The following is a 22,825-nucleotide window of genomic DNA, read 5'->3' on the forward strand; positions in this document are numbered from 1 at the left end:
CTTCTGAAGGACAGTATCTCCAATTAACAGAGGACATTTGTGCCATCATCACTAGGATCTAACTCTCTAAGAATTTACTGTTTACTACAGAGGTCTTATACATTCCTTATTTCTCCCCCAGATTCTATACACATTTCTTATAGTGTGAATGTGACCTTCTAATAAACCACTGTTTCTGGTTATTATTAGCATAAAGCTACTGATATAAACACACATACCTACATACACACATACTGCATGTATATGCATATTCATACAAATTGCATATATATAATATAAAATATATATAACAAAATTTTATATAGAGAATATAAAATATATATAACAAAATTATATAAATACATATGCATGCATTTCCTAGCTATTTACTGAATTCTCATTCATTCTAATAGTTTTTCAGTTAATCTTCCTGGCTATTCTAGCAAGAAAATTATAGGACCTACAAATAATGCTACTTTTGTCTCATTTTCAATAAATATTATTTTTAAACATCTTACTGCTTTGGCTAGTCTATCTGAAAACAATGTCCTGTATGGGCACCGCTGTTATTTTCCTGACCTTTACAGGAATGTTTTTAGTTTCCTGTTAAGCATGGTGTGTGCAGCTTTCAGACCATTTTATTTATTATCTTAAGAAAGGATCCATTCATTCCTATTAAATGTTTCTAAGGTATATGTTAAATTTTATTAAATGTATTACTGATATACAGATGAAAATTTTTTTCTTTAAATTCACTGTTGGCATAAATTCATAGAATAATATCATTGCATTCTTGGAATGAACCAGTTTTACAGTGGCATAACAGTTTTTAAATATATGGTTGGATTAAACTTGGCTTATATTTCGATTAGGACTTGTATATCAACATCAGTAAGAAGGTACTCTGGCTTTCTTAGCGCTATCTTTGAAAGGTTTTGGCTTCACAGTATAAGTATTACTTTTGTGAAAATAAATTGGAATGTTTTCCATCTTTTACGTACTTCAGAATATTTTCCAAGATTCTATTATTTGAGTATCACCTTCACAATTCTATTTGTACTTACTTGTCTGATTATATATTTAATTTTTTTTTGCACGAACTTAATATTGACTTTTTCTTTTAGCCCAACTTCACCCTAAGCAGCATAGATTTGATGTACTAGTTATAATTTTTCTCACACATTTGAAATCATTAAAATAAGAAACAGTCATCTGTATATACCTCAAATCATTACCTGTACCCTCTATACTATGGTAATCTTTGGGAAACAAGGCACTAGATGACTTTAAATATCACGGAAATGCTCTTCTTGTATTTAAAGAACTTTACCTATTAAATCATCTGGGTTCAGGGTTATTTTTGGAGCTTTTAAGTTACTTTGTGATGTCTTCCAAAATTACTCTTCTGTCCAACTGTTTCGTTTCTTCAGGAACTGATTTTATAGTTTCATTTTCAAGTTCATCAAAATTTTATATTTTTATTCTATTTTTTTAAACCACGTCTTTGAATATGTGCATTCTTAAATGCAAATCTGGGATATTTCTGTTCTCTTCTTTTTCTTAGTCTAACTACGGTTAGACATTGTTTTTTGTTTTCTCTACTTCATTGTTTTAACAAAAAACATACTCTTACATTTTTAACTGAAGGTGTTCTTTTTCTTTTTTGTTCATTCATATATCCATTCGTTCAACAAATATTTACCATGTGCCAAGCATGTATCAGGCAGTGTACTAGGTGGTAAGAGGGTGGGTAAGAGGAGGGTAAGACATGGGGTACCTGGGTGGCTCAGGCGGTTAAGTGTCCAACTCTTGATTTTGGCTACGGTCATGATCTCAATATTCGTGAGGTTAAGCCCTGCATCGGGCTCTGCGCTGACAGTGTAGAGCCTGCATGGGATTCTGTCTCCTCTCTCTGCCCCTCCCGCACTTGCTCTCTGTATCTTTCTCAAAAATAAATAAAAATTTAAAACTCAAAAGAAAAAAGAAAAAAAAGAGGAGGATGAAACAGCCACAGTTATAATCTACTTCATTAATTTCTGCCTTTTCAAAAAACACCTTCCTGTTTTCCCAGATTTATTTTCTTGTTTATTTCCTAATTTTCTGAGTATAGTAATTAACTTATTTTCATTGTTTCTTTTCAGACATCAAAAAATTTCAGAGGAACGAACTTGCTTATTTGTAACTTGATGAAGCACTCCATAATCATTTTTTAATAAATTGTTGTTCTCAGTTCTTTCTTGGGTCAAACTTTACCAAATGGATTAAGTTTTTTAAATTTCAACTTTTATTATCTACAGTTTTACTGCATTATGATATAATAGAGTGACCATAAAATTTCCCTTAAGAGACTGTAATGAGGCTTTCTTTCTGGAACAGGACAGGTCAATGTTTTAACCATTCCATGAACAGTTTAGAAAAACTGTGTAAGACATATTGTTGAATTCTCTCATTTTTACTTGTGAGTCTATTTTAATGCATTTCTAACAGGTTCTGCAGGAGTCACTCTTCCAAGGTTTGCTGGTTAATGTGCTGGAGTTTGTAAATGCTACTTTTTCTTCTTCAACATAGAAGGTCCTGTCTGATTTAAGGTACCCGGTGGTGCCTGTGGAGGGTAGGGGAGGAAAGTCTGTCACTGATACTATTGTTTCAGTAGAATGACTCTGTAGGTCAGACAAAGCCATAGAGATAGGCACAATTAAAGCCACAGAGATAGGCACAATTAAATGACATTTTGTATTACTGTCAAGAAAGATACTGGCCTTACGAGACAGAAAGTGGAAGAAAAGCAGGTAGTGTTCTATCAAGTCACAAGTCTTTGGAGTCAGAGGGGAAATATTTATATCTAAATGCCAAAGACGTACAAACTCTTCTTTGTGGCCATTTGAACGGAGGTCTAAGGCTCCCAATTAGGAGCTGTTAAGAATTAAGGAAAATATAACTTAAATCTAAGTTTGTTTGTCACAATGGGCATTATGACCATCTCCTTCCTCAAGTTTTGAAATCACTGTGCAGAGAGATTACAAAGATCTTGAACCTAGAATTCTACACCCAGAAAAACTACCAGTAAAGACAAGGTAAAACAACAGATCCTCACATAAAGGTTGAGAAAACCTATCATGCGTAGACTATCTTTGTACATGCTCAAACCAAATATGCTCCCACCACAGCAAAAGGAGCTCCAGTGGGTATTTGGAGTCCAGAGTAACAATCCTGTCCTTGTCCCTGCTAGAGGCCTCTGTTGCTTAAAAGCCTCACCTGGGATGAAATTCCTGTGTTATTTATAAAAAAATACTTACGTAAACTAACTTTATTTTTTTAATATTTATTTATTTTTGAGACAGAGAGAGACAGAGCATGAATGGGGGAGGGCAGAGAGAGAGGGAGACACAGAATCTGAAGCAGGCTCCAGGCTCTGAGCCATCAGCCCAGAGCCCGACGCGGGGCTCGAACTCATGGATCGCGAGATCGTGACCTGAGCCGAAGCCGGACGCTCAACCGACTGAGCCACCCAGGCGCCCCCTAAACTAACTTTTTAATCCTAAAATGATTCAGAATCAAGTAGAGAAGTATTTAAAACAATTAAATGAGGGGTGCCTGGTTGGCTCAGTAGGTGAAGCATGTGGCTCTTGATCTCAGGGGTCGTGAGTTCAAGCCCCTCGTTGGAGATGGAGCCTACTTAAAAAAATAAAATAAAATAAGAATTAAATGAGTAGTAATTATGTAATTACGTATGTGTGTAAGCAGTATTATGTACTAAGAAATACTTGCAGTTTGGGATTCTATTTTTAACATTTAGGGGAATTAGACGTATAAAGAGTTCAGATCAGCCCCTGATTCCAATCTAAAATGTGTAATTGAGCAATTAATTTGTAATTTTAATTTGAAGTGTGCATCTTACATATACACACATACATAGAATGTGTGTTCTGAGATATATAAGAGGAGTTAAGCATCTCTGTTTATAAATGTAATTATTAAGTATGTAAGACTTTAAAAAACTGGACTGGTTTATCAGACCTAACAGGAACCTACAGCATGTACATTTTGCTTTCTGTCTTAATCTGGAAGGGGGTCTTTTTTAACAGAGATTTTAACCCATTCACATTTATTACAGTAATAGACATTTTTTATCTTATCTGTTTTTTCTATGTATTATCACTGCTCTTTGATATATACATCATTTTTAATCCTAAAAGAGCACATTTTCCAAAGTATATCTCTCAGAACACTAGTTCCACTCTGAAATCCTTCCATGGTACAAAATACATCTGAGGAAAATTCTTATTCTGAGAATATTCTCTTCTTAGTGAATATTGTAAAAACTCTGATGAGTCCTTGAAATTTAATGCCAACAGAAGCCATTAATTCACTTGACTCAAGCCTTCCGACCAACACCACTCCCCTCCCCCAAGCCCCAAACTTCGATGAATAAGATCAAGCAGACAACAAAAAATATTTTGGAAAGAGAAAATGGAATTTTAAAAGTCAACAGGAAAACTGTAAGAAAAAGGTGAATATAGAGAGTGACAGAATATATAGAGGACCACAGGAAATACTCCAGCCAAAGCAAAGGAATGCAAAAACAGAGAAGGATCAGCGAAGTAGTGGGCTAACCCAAGAGTGAGACAGGACCAGGGGGAACCAAGTCCAAACTAAAACATGCTTCTCGGACACTTTCTATGTGCGAGGCTGTTCTAACGCTTCACCGGTTTTAACAACAACCTTATGAGGTACGTTATATTAGTAACTCCTTTTCTAGATGACAAAACCGAGGCTCGGAAAGCCTAAATCACTTGTCTAAAGTCTCAGAGCTGGAAGTGACAAAACTGGGATTTGCACAGTCTGGCTCCAGAGCCCAAAGTCTTAACCACCCTGCTTTTCGTCTTCAAAAAGAAAATAAATTCTCCATAATAATGGAAGTAAAAGTGAGAAGCTCCAAAACAGGATAAAAGCATGTTAAGATCATTTTAAAAGTAAATAATTATAATACCTGCACTACCTCCCTTCCAATCTTACTCCTTGCTTTTCTTTTAAAGTAATGTCTTCTGCCACAGGTCACAAGGTAAGCAATGTAAGATTACATTTCCTTCTCTCGAAGTCTAAATGCACTCCCTGGTTGTCCAGTAAATAATACATATGTGATCCTAATATGTTAAATACTGATTAGTTTTCAACTTTCAATCTACAGACAATGCACAGAAGATTTAATTATACTAATTATGGAACAGAACATTCTAGCCACATGAAAGGTTGAGAGGCAGACCAGGACAGGGTGTGGAGGATAAAATGGAAAAGACAGTTGAAATTTGAAGATGTTATATCCTCATTTACCTAGCCAAGGACACTGTTTAAAGTTGGTCAGTGAAGAAATGCAGGTGGAAGGAAGGAAGAAAGGAAGGAAGGAAGGAAGGAAGGAAGGAAGGAAGGAAGATGGTAAACAATAGAATTCCTTAGAATTCTAATTTTTTTTTTTTTAGTTTATTTATTTTTTGAGAGAGAGAGGGCAAACAGAAGAGGGGCAGAGAGAAAGGGAGAGAGAGAATCCCAAGCAGGTTCCGTACTGTCAGTGCAGAGGCTGATGCGACCATGACCTAAGCTGAAATCAAGAGTTGGATGTTTAACCGACTGAGCCACCCAGGTGCCCCAATTTCCCTAGAATTCTAAAGTGAAATACAGTAAAAGACTATATACCCACAACTATATTCCCCCATTGGCATTTTACCATACTGACAAGAACATCAGAAAATTTATGTATGACTTGCAGAAATGGGGGTGGGGGGGGGGAGAGTAGAGGCATATACTAGTAAAAATGCACTAATTCCTGAAGTTTCACAGTAAAGGTTAGTATATAGTCTTGAAAGCTACTAAGTCAAGAAATAATACAGGCATAAGAGGCATAGCATACTATGTAGAATGATGGAGGTAACCATCATTTCTTTGAAATGCCCCCCAAAATAAGATAGGATGACGGATGGAAGGATGAACAGATGGATATATATATAAAGCAAATGTAGCAAAATGTTAACTGCAGATCTAGACGGTGGATATATGGGTGCTTACAGGTCTTTCATTTTTCTGATTAAAGTTTTCTTAATACTGACACAAATGCGGTCGGGAGTGGATACCATGTCTGGAAAGAGATCGCCAGTATTCACCAATATTGCTGCTGTCCTCTGCCTGGCAGCCACAAAGATGTTTTCCAGTCCCTCAGCATCCAGGTGGGGCCGTGTGACTGAAACTGGCCAGTAGAGCCTGGGTGGAAATGATGTGCATCACTTCCAGGCCCGGCCCGTAGGATCTCCTCCAGTATCCTCCATGAATCTTCCCCTGAATGCTGGTACATCCAGTGCAACCCAGCAGCCAGGCGTTAAGGATGAACGTTCACAGGCTTGAGTCTCTAACAAATGTCTAACTGCCCAGACTGCCCCCGACTCACACCAGACTGTGATGTAAGGGAGAAATCAACTTTTAGAGTCTTAAGTGGCTATTTTGGGATTTGTCTTTAACCAGTTAGCATTCACTATAACTAATATAAAGTAGGACCTAAGCGGGTAGAAGTAGAAGTTTCGCTTTCGTTTCACATCATTTGCATTTATTTAAACACACAAATGCAGGGGCACCTGGCTGGCTCAGTCAGAAGAGCATGCGACTCTTGATCTCAGGGCTGTGAGCTTGAGCCCCAAATTCGGTGTCGAGATTACTAAAAAAATTAAATAAACTAAAAAAATAAGATAAGATAAAAAATAAGTACATACATGCAAATTTAAGGTAAACAGCAAGCAAAAATCAGCTAGCAGTGAAACCGGGGAAAGCCTACTAAACTCACCTTTGACTAAGGCCTTCTTTAGCATTATCAGGCACCTTTGTGTGAATATAACAAGGCAAAACTGCAAAATGGCACCCCTATCTCTGGACTGATACAACCCCACCTGGGCCCTCTCATCCCTTTATATCCAGATGCCTTTGAACAGTGCACAACCAACACAACTATAGCCAGTAGCCCCGTCTACAATGCAGGTCTGACAAGCTGGTTGGAAACTGAAAGACTGTTGACATCTAGAACTTCTAGTTCTAGGGAACTTCTAGGAAGTAAGAGTAATCAACAGGTTCTCATTCTAGCTGCCCTCATTCATGGATATGTTCATGTCTTTCACTTGATGCATTTCTCCTGCCCATCCTGTAATACAATACCACAATGAAGCCACAATGACCCAACTCAAAGGATCACAGACACCACAAAAGAGGAATCCTGCTGCTACCATGGCCAATTCCAGGGCTAGAAAAGGCGTGCCCCGGAGAGGACAAGGTGCTTCCAACTGGAAGAGAGAAGACATGGGGGTTCATTCCAGCCCTTTCAAGCCTAGGGACTAAGATGGGGATCTAAGATGGAAATTTTACCTCATTTACTCTTTAAATAGAGCCTCCCTGCTCAAGCAACTGAGGTTCCTGTGGAAGGCAGCCATGAGATGCGCCACCTGGATCTCTAGTCAAGAAAGAACTTGGCGTTCAGCTACAGGAACTGCAGTTAGGTGACACCTCCAGCTGTTACTGCCACCAGGGTCCCAGGATTCAACCTGGCTTTTGAGCTGGAGGTGCCTCCTTCCCAGGCAGCCTCCAGCAGTGACTGACCACAGCAAGAACACTAGGGATTGGCCGTTTCTGCCCAATCGGGCTCCCTCAATCAGTTGGCCAGGGCCTCGCCACAGCTGCAGAGCTATCTGAGGCTCTCCCTGCCCAAACCTGCCACCCCCTCCTTTCCTTTCATACGCACTGGATCTGCATCATGGCCTAAAACTCTCCCAGCCCAGTTCTGGCTTCCCACGCCTTTTGTGTTTGTCAGGTCTCTCATAAACTTCTTTCATTCCTAATTCTATTTACGATATTTTTTAAAGTAATCTCTATACCCAACGTGGGGCTTGAACTCACGATCCCAAGATCAAGAGCCTCGTACTCCATGGACTGAGCCAGCCAGGCGCCCACCATCCCACCACCCCCCTGCCACCCCCTTTTTAAAAGTCTGCATCTCAAAAAAAAAAAAAAAAAAAAAAAAAAGTCTGCATCTCAAAGGACAAAAGTGACACAATACAACAACTATGTAAAAATCACACTTGGGTGTTGCTCTTCTCTTGTCCAGCCTTCCTATTCCCCCCTACCCCTTACCTCTACCACTCATCTCTGGGCCCCTTGTTGTGACGACCCACTGAAACACTTGTTCTGGTTCTAGTCCAATATACCACAACTGACACTGGGAGGCCCCTTGCCCTCAGGGTAAAGCAGTATGAAGACAGATTAATCTTTGACAAAACTTTGATTTCAAAAGTTTTTTGATGCATTCTACAGCATTTCATCATTGTATTAAGAGACCAGTTAAAATTGGGGCGCCTGGGTCGCTCAGTTAGTTGAGCATCTGACTCTTGATTTTGGCTCAGGTCATGATCTCATGGTTCATGAGGTCGAGCCCCGCCTTGGGCCCTGCGCTAACAGTGCAGAGCCTACTTGGGATTCTCTCTCTCCCTGTCTCTTTGCCCTTCCCCCACTCAAGTGCATGTGTACATTCTTTCTCTTTCTCTTTCTCTCTCTCTCTCTCAAAAAGAAATAAATAAACTTTAAAAAAGGGGATTAAGAAAAGAGACCAACTAAAATTATATTCATACTTTCAGGTCACCCTAGTCCCTAAGATTTCCTAATTGGTGATCTTTACTTGCAGCAAATCAGATTGAGTTCCCGTTCTGAAATTATAGTCATTCTTGAAAAATGCAATAAAATAAGTCACTGGCATAAAAGCAGTCTTTTCATCTCCTGTCTATTAGAATGCTTTACAAAGCAAAGCCACTTAGAAATCGGAACCCAAATAACTCTTTCTTTTAAGGTTTTTTAAAGTCTATTTTTATTTATTTTGAGAGAGAGATTGAGAGCAAGCAGGGGAGGGGCAGAGAGAGGGAGACAGAATCCCAAGCAGGCTCCACACTGCCAGCACAGAGCCCCATGTAGGACTCAAACTCACAAACCATGAGATCATGACCTGAGCCAAAGTCAAGAGTCAGACGCTTAATCAACTGAGCCACCCAGGCACCCCTAAGGTTTTATTTTTTTATTATTATATTTATTTTTGATGTTTATTTATTTTTGAGAGAGATAGAGTGCGAGTAGCGGAAGGCAGACAGAGAGGGACACAGAATCCGAAGCAGGCTCCACGCTCCACACTGTCAGCACAGAGCCTGATGCAGGGATCGAACCCACAGACCGTGAGATCATGACCTCAGCTGAAGTCTGACGCTTAACTGACTGAGCTACCCAGGCATCCTGATTTTATTTTTAAGTAATCTCCACACCCAACGTGAGGCTCCAACTCACGACTCTAAGGTCAAGAGTCACATGCTTCATCAACTGAGCCAGCCAGGCGCCCTGGAACCTAAAGAACTCTAACAAGGTGGGGTGAGGTGGGGTGGCAGGGCGGGGCGGGGTGGGGGGAGGTGTCTCTTTGCAATTTGACACAAAGGAAATGAGTTTTTACAATACCTGGGCAGCTGTGTACCAGGGAGAGGTGTTTTTAAAGTGTTACGTATCCTTGACCTAACAGTTTATCACAGGGCTGCTTACGACAAAGGCATTATTTTGCAAATATTGGTTATTCTGCCCAAAGAAGTTTGGATACAGGCCGTGAACTTTAGAGAGTTGCCCCTATGTAATCTACACAGTAACCCCATCTCTGTTTTTCTACACACTATTCCCATGTGGCAAAGTTTTACACCCCGGTTGTTGTACCAGTCCAGTGAACCACAACTGCCGAGGAGGCACCCCACCTAGAGGCACCCCTCCCGGGCCCAGTCCCAAGGATACGGCCTGAGTCCCCTTGGCCTCCCTGTCAAGACAGACAGCTAAGGCACTGGGCGGTAAGCGAAGAGTGATGAATGGACCGAGGCTACGAAGATCGAGGGTTTAATTACAGCCCTGCTCCCGATCCCAGGGCTGTCACTTAACACAAGTCACTGCACCTCTCAAAGCCTCAATTTCCTCATTCAAATCCCAATTAAAAAATTACACCCTTGAGAACATTTTTAAGAGTTCTGACTCTGTCTTGGGAACACATACCCCCCCCCCCCCGCCTGCCATTCCAGGATTCCAGCATTAAGTGGACCATCTCTCCCCAATCAGGCAAGATGTAATTTTTGAGGCTAAATTAAATTCCACTTCCTTCATGTGACAGTATGGAAATGTTCTGGCTTTGTTTTTAAATGCAACCCCGTGGTTGCAGCATCTAAATCTGTGCGGGAGGCCAGGATGATGAACCAGAAGATGACAACTACAGCCCAGCTGACTCTCCAACCAGGCTCGCTTAATTTCTGAGGAAATAAAAATTTGATAAGCCGCTGAAGTTTCTGGTATCCCAGAATAAGCACAGACTATTTTGGGTAAGAAACAGTCACAATCAAGCCCTTGGTCTGAGTATGAGTAACAGATCTGCTGACGGGCTGCCACCTTCCACGGGACTCCAGAAAGTGTGTGATACGCAAATGATGCACCGCAAAATGGACAATGAACCAGAAAACACTGCCAAGTCACACTTTTCGTTGCAAATGCCCAGAAAGTCTGCAGGAACTGCCTCCACCCACCGTATTCGAGACCCTGGCTGGGCGGCAGACAGGAGGGGCAAGTCAGACTCCACTACGAAATCTGGGCAGAACCCTCCCCCATCCCACCCCCCACCCCCCACCCCCGCCCCGACCCCTCTCTCCACCGGCCTGGCCTGCGTGCGCCGGGCCACGGAGACCGGCTCCCTCCCGCCCCACTCGCCGCGTCCGGGCAGACCCAGAGCTTCCAGGTACGTGTTTATGGTGAGTGGCATTTCCTTGTCGCGGAACAGGCACAGGTAATTTCACAACCCCACTAGCGCATTCCAAAGGCAAGAATCACATCCCGGGAACTTCACCTTTCCACTCGCCCCTTGAGCGCCCGCGGGCAGCGCGGCGGCCGCTGGCCCGAAAGGCGGGTGGGGGAAGGGCGCCGGGCCGGGGAGGGGGCGCGGCGCGACCCCCGCCAACAGCACAGACCTGGTTCGGGATCCTCGGGCCGACCCGAGTGGTTGCCCATGCTCGGCCGACTCGGGCAGCGGCCGGCTGGCCGGCCTCGGACACGGTGTCCGCCGTGCTGCAGCTCGCGCCGGCTCCGGCGGGCGAGGCAGCTGCGTCCGGCGGGTCCGCTCCAGTCAAAGAAAGGGCCGGGCGCCTTCCAGTTCCCGGCGGCCGCCGGCGGAGCCGCTCCTTGCCCGCGCGGGCGGGCCCCGCCCACCTCATCTGCATAGTGCCCGCCCGGCGAGGCCCGCCCACCTCATCTGCATAGTGCCCGCCCGTCTCGTCTGCATATCGCTCTAGAGCAACCAAAGGGTCCCTCCCAGGCGGGGGAGGGCCGCACGGGTAGACCGATTCGGGCCTCTAGGGGCCGACGCTGAGAACTGCAGCTGGACAAGGTAGGCTGGAAAAACCCCACTGCGGGGAGGCTGAAGCCAAGCGCCGCAAGAAAGGCAAAATCCTGCGCGTGAGAAATTCGATCGCATGTCGGGACAGGCACAACCTAGGGTTGGCACAGTACAGGCGCTTAGTGATTTCCTGGGTAAACGAAAGAATGGACGCACAATCAACTCTTGCGGAGGGCGTGAAGAAAAATAACCCTTTAACAAGCACTCGCCCGCTATTCAAGATGGGAAATACTACCGCAGATAATAAAAATGCATACTAATCCTTAGTGGTAACCTTTTTTGCTGCTATCAGAAATGACTAACTTCTGGAAATTACCCTGGACAACTTTCATAGTTAATCTGACAGTGAAAAAAACTTAGAAATAACTAAATCTTGCTGTGAAACATATTCAGGACTTATAAAAAGATGAATGGAATGACTGGTTGTTTCCTGCATTACTTGACCGCTATGGCCCAATCCCAGTTCTTATCTTACTTATCAACATGTTAGGTCACCACTGATCACTCTTGACCCCTCAAAACAGGAGGAGGAGTTCAGACACCAGGACCCCACACCCTCCTGGTTTTCTGCCCACCTCTCTGCTCCTCCTCCCAATCCCCTTTGTTGGCTTCTCCCCATCTCCTTGATCTCTAGCACCTGGAGGCTCGTCGTCCCTATCCACTCTAACTTGGCTAGTGTCACCAACTTGTGGCTTTTATTTATTTTTTAATGTTTGTTTATTTTATTTTGGGGGGGGGCATAGAGAGAGGGAGAGAAAGAATCCCAAGCAGGCTCCACCCCATCAGTGCAGAGCCCAAGGTGGGGCTTGATTTCACCAACCTCCAGATAGTGACCTAAACCAAAGTCCAGAGTCTAATGCTTAATGGACGCAGTCATCCAGGTGACCCCCCAAACTTGTGGCTTTAAAATACCACCCATATATCTTCAGCCTGGCACTCTCTTCTGTATTCCAGACTCATTTCACCAACTACCTTCTTGACACCTCCACTTAGGTGTCTTAAGAAGCATCTCCAATTTCACTGGAAAAAACCCAAATTCTTGATTTTCTTTCATAGATGTCTCATATTGTCTTCTCCACCTCCATAAATGGAATATGTCAGAATACATGTCATAAATGCCACCACGTCTCAGCACTTCTCACCACTTTCACTGCTACCATCTGGTCCAAGCCATTGCCCATCCTACCAGGATGATTCCAACTGCTTCCTACCCAGGCTCCCATCTTCTGCCCCCAGCCTCTTTATAGTCTAGCATGGTGCTCCCAAAACCTAGTTCAGTCTAATCATATCCCACCTCCACTTACAGTGATCCAATAGGTTTCTGTCTCACTTGGAGGAAAAGTCAACACCCTTACCCTGACCTCCACCGAATAATTTTCCCCTCCTTCCATTCATGGACTCACCTTCCCCCTCTCACACTGCTTTTACTACAGCAAGCTCCTCCTCACTGTTGCTCAACTAAGCCAATCATACTCCCACCCCAGGGCCTTTGCACTTGTTTCTCCCTCTGCCCAGATTCCTCTTCCCCCACATTCCTACATTATTATAGACCACATGGTCCACTCTCTCTCACTCCCTAAGTCTCTGGTCAAATGTCATTCTATTAAGAGGGGCTTCTCTTGTCACATTAAATAGTAAGCCAGACCCTCAGTGCACACGCTTCCCTGCTTTGTTAGCCTCCGTGACATACATCACCATTCAGTATACTATATATTTTCTTGTCTACTGGCTTATTTTCTCCCCACTGGACTTCATAAAAACAGGTAATACATGAATGACTTTACAGCCCGTACCATAAACCAATCAGCTCTTACACCTTACTTCCTTTTAATAGTACTGCCATGAGTTGATTTCTCCAACAAAACTGTTTGTCAAAGACAGGTGCCATAGTTCTATTTCTGTAACCTACACAACCTAGTACAACACTGAGCACACGGAAACAAAAGTATTGAGGAAAAATAAATCGCGTAGCATGATTTTCGAGCAGAAATGGATACGAAATCAAGTTCAGTCTCCGCCACTCCACTTTGTTAAAGCTGAAGAATAATCCCAGAAAACGTGGTTGACTTCCCAAAATATTTATGAAATGACAGACAAAGGCTGCAATTGTGAACACTGGAACAGTGACATAACTTCAATTTACAGAACAGTTACATCCTTATCCAGAGAGTTTTGAAAACTGATGAGTCATTTTATTAACCCCATAAAATGGTAAGGACTTAACCCGTGCCTTTTTATGACAACTAAATGAGACACCAACCCAACATACCTTCTGGACTCCTATGGCTCTCTTTTAAAGTCTAAAATATCTAGTCAGCTCCTGCATGTATTTTCTCTCCTTAACGGTTTTCAAATCTTGCCTCTCTCGTCTTTGCTGGCATTGGTCGAATCCAGGCCTTTAACATCATACGAGGATGAACTCGCATTAGCTTCCCGCTCACTTCTAGGGCTGCTACTGCTCAAACTCCTTCGTCACAAACCTACCAGAAATGCAAATCTGACCACAGCACACCTCTGGGTTTTTTTTTTTAATTTATTGATTCATTTACTTATGTATCTATTTAGAGAGCGCATGGGCGGGGGAGGGGCAGAGAGAGGGAAAGAGAGAGAGAGGATCCCAAGCAGGCCCCGTACCATCAGTGCAGAGCCTGATGCGGGGCTCGATCTCTCATACCGTGAGATCGTGACCTGAGCCGAAACCAATTCCGATGCTTAACCGACTAAGTCACCCAGGTGCCCCAGCATGCCTCTGTTTAAAAGCTCCCCACAGCACCCCTCTACCTTTAACATAAAGGCCCCAGTTCTTCAGCACAGTATACGAAGACCCTTCATAACCTTGCACCCCACCTCCACCCTCGTTATCTTAGCCTCATCTTTCAAAAGTACCTCCTTTTACTTCATATTCCGGCAACGAGATGCCCGTTGTGGTGCCTTGAACACACCCTGTTATTTCAGGCCTCTGTGCTTTGATGTCTACTATATTCCCTCTGATCTGATACTCTTCTATAAGCTGGCTGCCTGGCAAGTGCCTATTCAGCTTTTAAATTTTTGCTCAGGCTAAAATCACTTCTTCCGGTGAGCCTGCCCATCTCCGCCAGAGTTAAATACTCTCTCCCTCATGAAACTTCTGCACCTCGTAAATGCTTGTCTTTTCCCAGAAACCACCTTATTTCAACCATTTGCCTTTTTTTTTTAATTTTTTTTAACGTTTATTTATTTTTGAGACAGAGACAGAGCATGAACGGGGGAGGGTCAGAGAGAGAGGGAGACACAGAATCTGAAGCAGGCTCCAGGCTCTGAGCTGTCAGCACAGAGCCCAATGCAGGGCTCGAACTCACGGACCGTGAGATCCTGACCCGAGCCGAAGTCGGCCGCTTAACCGACTGAGCCACCCAGGCGCCCCCCATTCGCCTTTATACAATTATAAACTCTTTGAGTGGCAGTGATGCTGTCTTAATAATTTTTGCATTCCTAGTATCTAATGTAGAGTAGGCGAAATAAATCATATATTTATTTACTCTGTAATTCAGTTAAAATGCTAACTTCTCAAACAAACATAATCGCTCTGTGTTGGTTACTTGAAATTCTGAAGGATTCTTGGCTATCCAGAGAAATCCCATGTAACTGAAATGAGAAGACTAAATTACATAAAAGTCAAGTGTGCCCAAATTAATCTACGATTTTAACAAAATGCAAATTAATCATGAACTTAATGTGTTTATTCCACACTTGATCTTAGCCAAAAGGCCGAGAAGCGATTAATGTGTTTATTCCAAAGTTCACCTGGAACAATAAGTGCATTGGGCAATCTAAGAAAATTTATAAGGAGAGGGCTCCTACTCGGCTCAGTTGGTAGAGCACACAACTCTTGATCTCAGGGTTGTGAGTTCAAGCCTCATGTTAGGTATGGAGATTACTTAAAAATAAAATCTTAAAAAACAAAGAAAGAAAGAAAATTTACAAGAGGAAGAATAAAGAGGAGAGGTTTACCTTATTAGAATTAAAAACATGCCATAAAATTACATAAGAAAAACTGTATAGTTATCACAGAATGCCCCCGACAAAAAAATGATTTAGAAGAATTTAACATAACGTAGCACTTCAAGTTAAGTGAGACCCACATCTCACCCTTTGTGCCAAAAATAGAGTCCAATTCAATATAAATTTAACTGTAAAATATGAAAATATGAAAGTCCCAGAAGTAAATGTAGATAAATATTTTTATAATATTGAAGGGTAAGGAAGCCTTTTTTATTGTCCCACTTTTCATTTTGAACATTTTCAAAGTCATAGAAAAGTGTGAAGAGAACACTACACCCTTATATATTTATCACCTACAATTACCAATTGTGGACATTCGACTGCATTTGCTTCTTATCTTTGCCCCCTTCCATTTGTCTTTTCATTGCATCATTTGAAAGTACATGGTAGGTATAATGACACTTCACCCCTAAATACTTCCAGTATGATCTGCTAAGTCATTCTCCTCCAATAGCATTATCACATCTAAGAAAAATAATATTTTCAAAATATCATATAGTATATAGCCTATATCAAAAATTTCCCCAAATGTCTCCAAAATCTATGTATTTTTAAACACCAAGATCCAATCGGTGTTGAGTGCTGTGTAAAGAAGACACATCCTCAAACAACCTTGACCAATGAGTTTGAGATGCTGATAGATAGAGGTTGCCCGATAAAACTATCTTAAGAGGAAGGACGCCTGGGTGACTCAGTCCGTTTAGCCTCCAACTTGAGCTCAGGTCATGATCTCTCGCTTCGTGAGTTCAAGCCCTGCGTTGGGCTCTGTGCTAACAGTTCAGAGCCTGGAACCTGCTTTAGATTCTGTGACTCCCTCTCTCTCTGCTTCTCCCTCCCCCCCCAAAAATGAATAAACATTTAAAAATTTTGTTTAGGGGCGCCTGGGTGGCTCAGTCGGTTAAGCGGCTGACTTCGGCCCAGGTCATGATCTCGCAGTCCGTGAGTTCGAGCCCAGCATCGGGCTCTGTGCTGACAGCTAAGAGCCTGGAGCCTGCTTCAGATTCTGTGTCTCCCTCTCGCTGAACCTCCCTCGTTCATACTCTGTCTCTCTCTGTCTCAAAAATAAACGTTAAAAAAAAATTTTTTTTTTGTTTAAAGGAGGTAGAGAAACTGAACGCACTCACAGTAATTATTCCTGAGGGCACAATCTCATAATTTTATATATTAGACATCACTGTAAACGATACTTTTAAAAATAACTTTAAAAGCAGCGTGGTGAGGGATGCCTGGGTGGCTCAATTTGTTGGGCCTCTGACTTCGGCTTAGGTCATGATCTCGCGGTTCATGGGTTCCAGCCCCGCATCGGGCTCTGTGCTGACAGCTTGGAGCCTGCTTGGGATTCTGTGTCTCCCTCTCTCTTTACTCCTCCCCCTCTCATTCTCTGTCTCTCTCTGTCTCTCAAAAATGAATAAACGTTAAAAAAATTTTTTTTAGGGGCGCCTGGGTGGCTCAGTCGGTTAAGCGTCCGACTTCGGCTCAGGTCATGATCTCACAGTCCGTGAGTTCGAGCCCCGCGTCGGGCTCTGTGCTGACAGCTCAGAGCCTGGAGCCTGTTTCAGATTCTGTGTCTCCCTCTCTCTCTGCTCCTCCCCTGTTCATGCTCTGTCTCTCTCTGTCTCAAAAATAAATAAACGTTAAAAAAAATTAAAAAAAAAATAGAGCAAAAAAAAAACAGAGCAACAGTGCAACTCTAAATTACTATATTTTACACAGTGTGTGATTTCAAATGTAAAAGTGTGACTCAGTTGATAAATACTGTATTTTCTTTCTCTCTCTCTTTCTTTCCTTCTTTCTTTCTTTCTTTCTTTCTTTCCTTCTTTCTTTCTTTCCTTCTTTTTGTAGGCTCCATGCCCAACATGGGACTTGAACTCATGACCCCAAGATCAAAACTTGCATGCTCTACTGACTGAGCCAGTCAGGTGCCCCCAAATTCTGTATTTTCTATTTCATCTATATTTGAAATGTTTATTGAAGGGAGACCAAAAAAGGGTTTTAGAAATAGTCATTGAGGGGTGCCTCGGTGACTCAGTCAGTTAAGCATCTGACTTCGGCTCAGGTCATGATCTCGTGGTCTGTGAGTTTGAGCCCCACATCAGGCTCTGTGCTGACAGCTCGGAGCCTGGATCCTGTTTCAGATTCTGTGTCTCCCTCTCTCTGACCCTCCTCTACTCACGCTCTCTCTCACTCTCTCTCTCAAAAATAAATACACATTTAAAAAAATTTTTTTAAAAAGAAAGAAATAGTAATTGAATATAAAGATCCCCTGATGGGGGCACCTGGGTGGCTCAGTCGATTGGGAGTTTGGCTCAGGTCATGATCTCACGGTCAGTGAGTTCAAGCCCCGCGTTGGGCTCTGGGCTGACAGCTCAGAGTCTGGAGCCTGCTTTGGATTCTGTCTCCCTCTCTCTCTGCCCCTCCCCAGCTCATGCTCTGTTCTCTCAAAAATGAATAAACATTAAAAAATTAAAAAAAAAAAAGATTCCCTAATGTTTAGGCAAGCATAATATGTGCATGGGTCCATTTTTATTAAAAAATATTATATGATATTGTCCATATTAGCGCATATAGAAATAAATTTGGACATGTATATAACCAATTACTACCAATAACTACATCTGAAAAAAGAGAGTTATGGAAGACTTTCTTTCTCCATAGCAAGTATCTCTAATGTCTTAATGATAAACATATGTTACTTTTATGATCGGAGCACACAAAAAGTTAAAAACAAACAAAAAAAGTGTGTATCCTTAAACCCAGCAATTTGTCTTGTAGGAATGTGTTCAAAAGAAATAATTGCAAATACTCATAAACATCTAGCTTCCAAGATAATGATTCTTCATGTTTACTGAGAAATAATCACATGCCACGGACTATTCTAAGTACTTTACATATTTTAACTTATTCAATTCCTTACCAAAATCCAATAAGATAAAGCTATTTTTTTTTACCCCAATGAAAGATTAGAAAATGACCAAGAAGGTGGGGCGCCTGGGTGGCTCAGTTGGTTAAGCGTCTGACTTCAGCTCAGGTCGTGATCTCACACTCCATGGGTTCGAGCCCCGCGTCGGGCTCTGTGCTGACAGCTCAGAGCCTGGAGCCTGCTTCGGATTCTGTGTCTCCCTCTTTCTCTGCCCCTCCCCCATTCATGCTCTGTCTCTCTCTGTCTCAAAAATAAATAAACGTTAAAAAAATTGTTTTTAAAAGAAAGAAAGAAAGAAAGAAAGAAAGAAAGAAAGAAAGAAAGAAAATGACCAAGAAGGTAAATACCTTGACCAAGGTTACTTAGCCATAAGGTGGCAGAGCTAGGACTTAAACCTGTGTCGGGGGTACCTCAGGCTGTCCCCAGGTCTGGAGATTCACTAGGAGGACTGGCAGGACTCAGCATGTAGTTGGGCTCATGGCCACGATTGTGCTCCAGGGAGAGGATACAAAAAAGGGAAAGGACCCACGGGACAGGCCGAAGGAAACCAGATGCAAGCTTCCGAACAGGGGAGTCATAGAGGATGCCTAATTCCTCCAGCAACAAGTTGCGACAACACAAGCAGGATGTCATATTAGAGGCCAGTTCACTAGAGACTCTGGACCCAGGTTTTTATCGGGGGCTGGTCACACAGGCACCTTCTGCCTAGCACCTGACAAAACTCCAGACTTTCTGAAGGACTGCAGATGCTCAGCATAAATCTCAGGGTTTGCACAGACAGTTTAGGCCCAGGGAACCAGGCTTGTCAGCTGGGACGCTGGAAACCAGCCTGAAATCCAAGTTCCCAGAAGCCAGCCAAGCGCCAACCTCGCAAGCAGCCTTTCTAAGGACAGCCATCCCAGGCCTGCTCCGTTCACTTTTTTCTGCACAGTGCCCCTTCCATTTAACTCCAGAATCTGTGCTCTTAACAAGCGTCCACTGCTTCTCTTCTGTTGGCAATGGCAAAAACCTGGGGAAATAACCTTCTGGGTTGAGCATAAGCGGCCTAGTTAAATAAATGATGATAACAGCCACACAATGGCATCCTGTGCAGTCTTTAAAACAATGTGCCAGGGGCGCCTGGGTGGCGCAGTCGGTTAAGCGTCCGACTTCAGCCAGGTCACGATCTCGCGGTCCGTGAGTTCGAGCCCCGCATCAGGCTCTGGGCTGATGGCTCGGAGCCTGGAGCCTGTTTCCGATTCTGTGTCTCCCTCTCTCTCTGCCCCTCCCCCGTTCATGCTCTGTATCTCTCTGTCCCAAAAATAAATAAAAAAACGTTGAAAAAAAACCCAAAAAAACAAAAAAAACAATGTGCCAGACATATTAAGTTACAGAGCAGAACGATATATGTATTAAAAATATAATTCATAAATTTTTGGTACATAAACAAAAAAGATCTGGATACAAACACCCAGATAAGCAGGAGAGGGTTGGGAAAATTATACCTCAAGCCTCTGATTAAAGGTGGCTCTATTTGAGTGGGTCTGATTTTTATGTCTTTTATGTCCTTTTTTTGCCTGTCCATATATTTTAAATTTTGTCCTAATGTGCATGTACTGTTTTTTGCTTCCGTAATTTCAAAATTCACTTTGAAAGAAATCACACGTGTTCTTAAAATTATTTTCGGTAAAATTGCTTATGCTACCAAAAGATTCTTCTGTTTCTAGAAGGATTCTTTAAATAATTATTAATTCAGCAGAGATACTTGACATATACTCATTTCTTCCCCATAACACTGTTAAGAACTTAGCTTAATCTGAAGGTAGTACAAGATGACAATTCATATTTTTACTAAATACCATAGTGTCCATCCACCATTTTTTTTTAAATTTTTTTTTTCAACGTTTTTTATTTATTTTTGGGACAGAGAGAGACAGAGCATGAACGGGGGAGGGGCAGAGAGAGAGGGAGACACAGAATCGGAAACAGGCTCCAGGCTCCGAGCCATCAGCCCAGAGCCTGACGCGGGGCTCGAACTCACGGACCGCGAGATCGTGACCTGGCTGAAGTCAGACGCTTAACCGACTGCGCCACCCAGGCGCCCCAATCCACCATTTTTTAATAACATGATATCAAACTGTAATTTAAATGTTATAAAAACTTCAAACAATCAAAATTAGAAAGAAATATTACAATGGCCCTCTATTCACCCAACAAACCAGTTTCAACAATTAGCAATTCGTGGTCAATCTTGTTCCATCGACCATCATCTATTTCTCTCTCTATCCTCAGTTATTTCGAAACGAATCCCAGGTATTCTGTTTCATTGGTAAATATTTCAGTCTACTTCTTTTGAGAGAGAGAGAGTGAGAATGAACAGGGGAGAGGCAGAGAGAGAGAAAGAGAGAGAATCCCAAGCAGGCTCCACACGGTCAGCACAGAGCTCCAGGTAGGGCTTTAACCCACGAACCGCGAGATCGTGACCTGAACCAAAATCAGAAGCTTAACTGACTGAGCCACGCAAGTGCCCTTTGGATTTTTTAAAATCATGATTCATACCACCACACACCTATCAGAATGGTGAAAATCCAAAACACTGACAATATCGAATGCTGGTGAGGATATGGAGCGACAGCAATGTTCTTGGGCGTCGCTCTTGGGAATGCACCTGGGAATACAGTTCAACAGTTTCTTACAAAACTCAGCATATCCTTATCACAACCTGCTAATCATGCTCCTTAACAGTCACCCAAATGAGCTGGAAAGTTATGTTCCCACAAAGACCTGTCCACAAATGTTTCCAGCAGCTTTATTCGTAATTGCCAACACTTGAGAGCAATCAAGATGTTGAATGAATGAATGGACGAACAAAATGTGGTGCGTCCAGACAATGGAATATTATTCGGTGCTAAAAAAGAAATGAGCCGTTGAACTACAAAAAGACATGAAGGAGCCGTAAATGCACCTTGTGAGTTAAGGAGGCCAGTCTGAAAAGGCTATATACTATAGGATTCGACATATAGGACATTCTAGAAAAGGCAAGACTTTAGAGACAGTAAAAAGCTCAGTGGTTGCCAGATGTCTTGAAGGAAGGACAGATGACTTCCGTGGAGCACAGGGTATTTTTGAGGCAATGGAACTACTCTGCATGATACACTCGTGGTGGAGTGGATACATATCATTATGCATTTGTCTAAACCCATGGAATATACAACACAAACAGTGAGCCCTAATATAAACTCTGGACTCTAGTTAATAACAATGGATCTACATCGGTTCACCAGCTGTAACAAATGTACCACACTATTGCAAGCTATTAATGATGGGGGATACTGGGAGTGATGGTGAGGGGTATATGGGAACTTCCTGTACTTTCCACTCATTTTTCTATAAACCTAAAACTGCTTTAAAATATATATTCCTTCAGGGGAGCCTGGGTGACTAGGTCAGTTAAATGTCCAACTTTGGCTCAGGTCATGATCTCACGGTTCGTGGATTTGAGCCTCACGTTGGCCGACAGCTGAGGGCCAGGAGCCAGCTTCGGATTCTGGGTCTCCTTCTCTCTCTCTCTCTGCCCCTCCCCGCCCCCATGCTCTGTCTCTTTCTCAAAAATAAAATAAAACATTAAAAAAATTTTTTTTAATGTATTCCTTAAAAAAAATCATGACCCAAACAATTATCTCAAACTCAAAGCAGCACCACAACACAAATTTAACAGTCACTGGGCTATCAACACTATCAGCCATCTCCTACTTCTTTCTTGTTAAAGAACTCTGGACAGGACGCTGATGGAAGGTCACACTATTCTTAGCCCAGGAGAGGATCTTAATGACACAGTCTAAAGCCAATGACGGTGATCCCATTTTCCTTGCTAGCACCTGGGTTAGGAATGCTATGTGACCCCAGGTCTGGCCAACATCATGAGGGGAGGTCTGCTGGTGGGGGAAGTTCTCTTGCCCTTGAAGGGACATACTGGAAGAGACGTCTCTTCTCCGCTGATGTAGTCCTCTCAGCTGAAGATCACCAGAACTGCAGCAGCCATCTTGGATGGCGGGGGAGCTAGCCAGAGGGCCACGCCAACACGCTCAGGATGGCAGACGAGGAAGATGGAAAGAACGGAAAGAACCTGGATCCCTGATAACATCACTGTCCCCTCAAACAACCTTTGAGTCGCCTACCTTTTCTTTTGTTATACAATATAATGTATACTTCCTTAGCGTGGAAGTCCGGCTGAATCAGATATGATCTGACCCGGTAGCTATTCTCTTTCTCCTCTTCTAAGTAAAGGACTCTGACTCAGAGAAATTAAGCTATCTTGCCCAAGAACATAGAGATTAAGAGTAAGGAGCTGGAATGCAAGTCAGGCCTCTTGTCTCCAAAGCACTGTTTCTTCTCTTTCTTTTCTTTTCTTTCTTTTTTTTGTCTATATC

At 42.6% G+C, this 22,825-nt stretch overlaps 1 protein-coding gene and 1 pseudogene across 13 annotated transcripts in view; both read right to left on the reverse strand.

Moving 5' to 3' along the window:
- SPECC1 (sperm antigen with calponin homology and coiled-coil domains 1) overlaps positions 1 to 22,825 on the reverse strand; it is a 283,584-nt gene that overhangs the window by 139,881 nt on the left and 120,878 nt on the right. Inside the window, exon 1 of one of the 13 annotated variants that reach the window (XM_078437676.2) lies at positions 11,031 to 11,255. The exons of the other annotated variants lie outside the window; for them this stretch is intronic. Coding sequence (XP_078293802.1) covers positions 11,031 to 11,070 — 40 coding nt within the window. The 5' untranslated portion in view covers positions 11,071 to 11,255. Of the gene's footprint in view, positions 1 to 11,030; positions 11,256 to 22,825 lie in introns of those variants that run through there. 13 annotated transcript variants of the gene reach the window in all.
- Positions 15,052 to 15,214, reverse strand: LOC145713169 (U2 spliceosomal RNA; annotated as a pseudogene).

This window comes from Panthera onca, chromosome E1, assembly GCF_046562875.1.
Source record: "Panthera onca isolate mPanOnc1 chromosome E1, mPanOnc1 haplotype 2, whole genome shotgun sequence".
NCBI classification, from domain to species: domain Eukaryota; kingdom Metazoa; phylum Chordata; class Mammalia; order Carnivora; family Felidae; genus Panthera; species Panthera onca.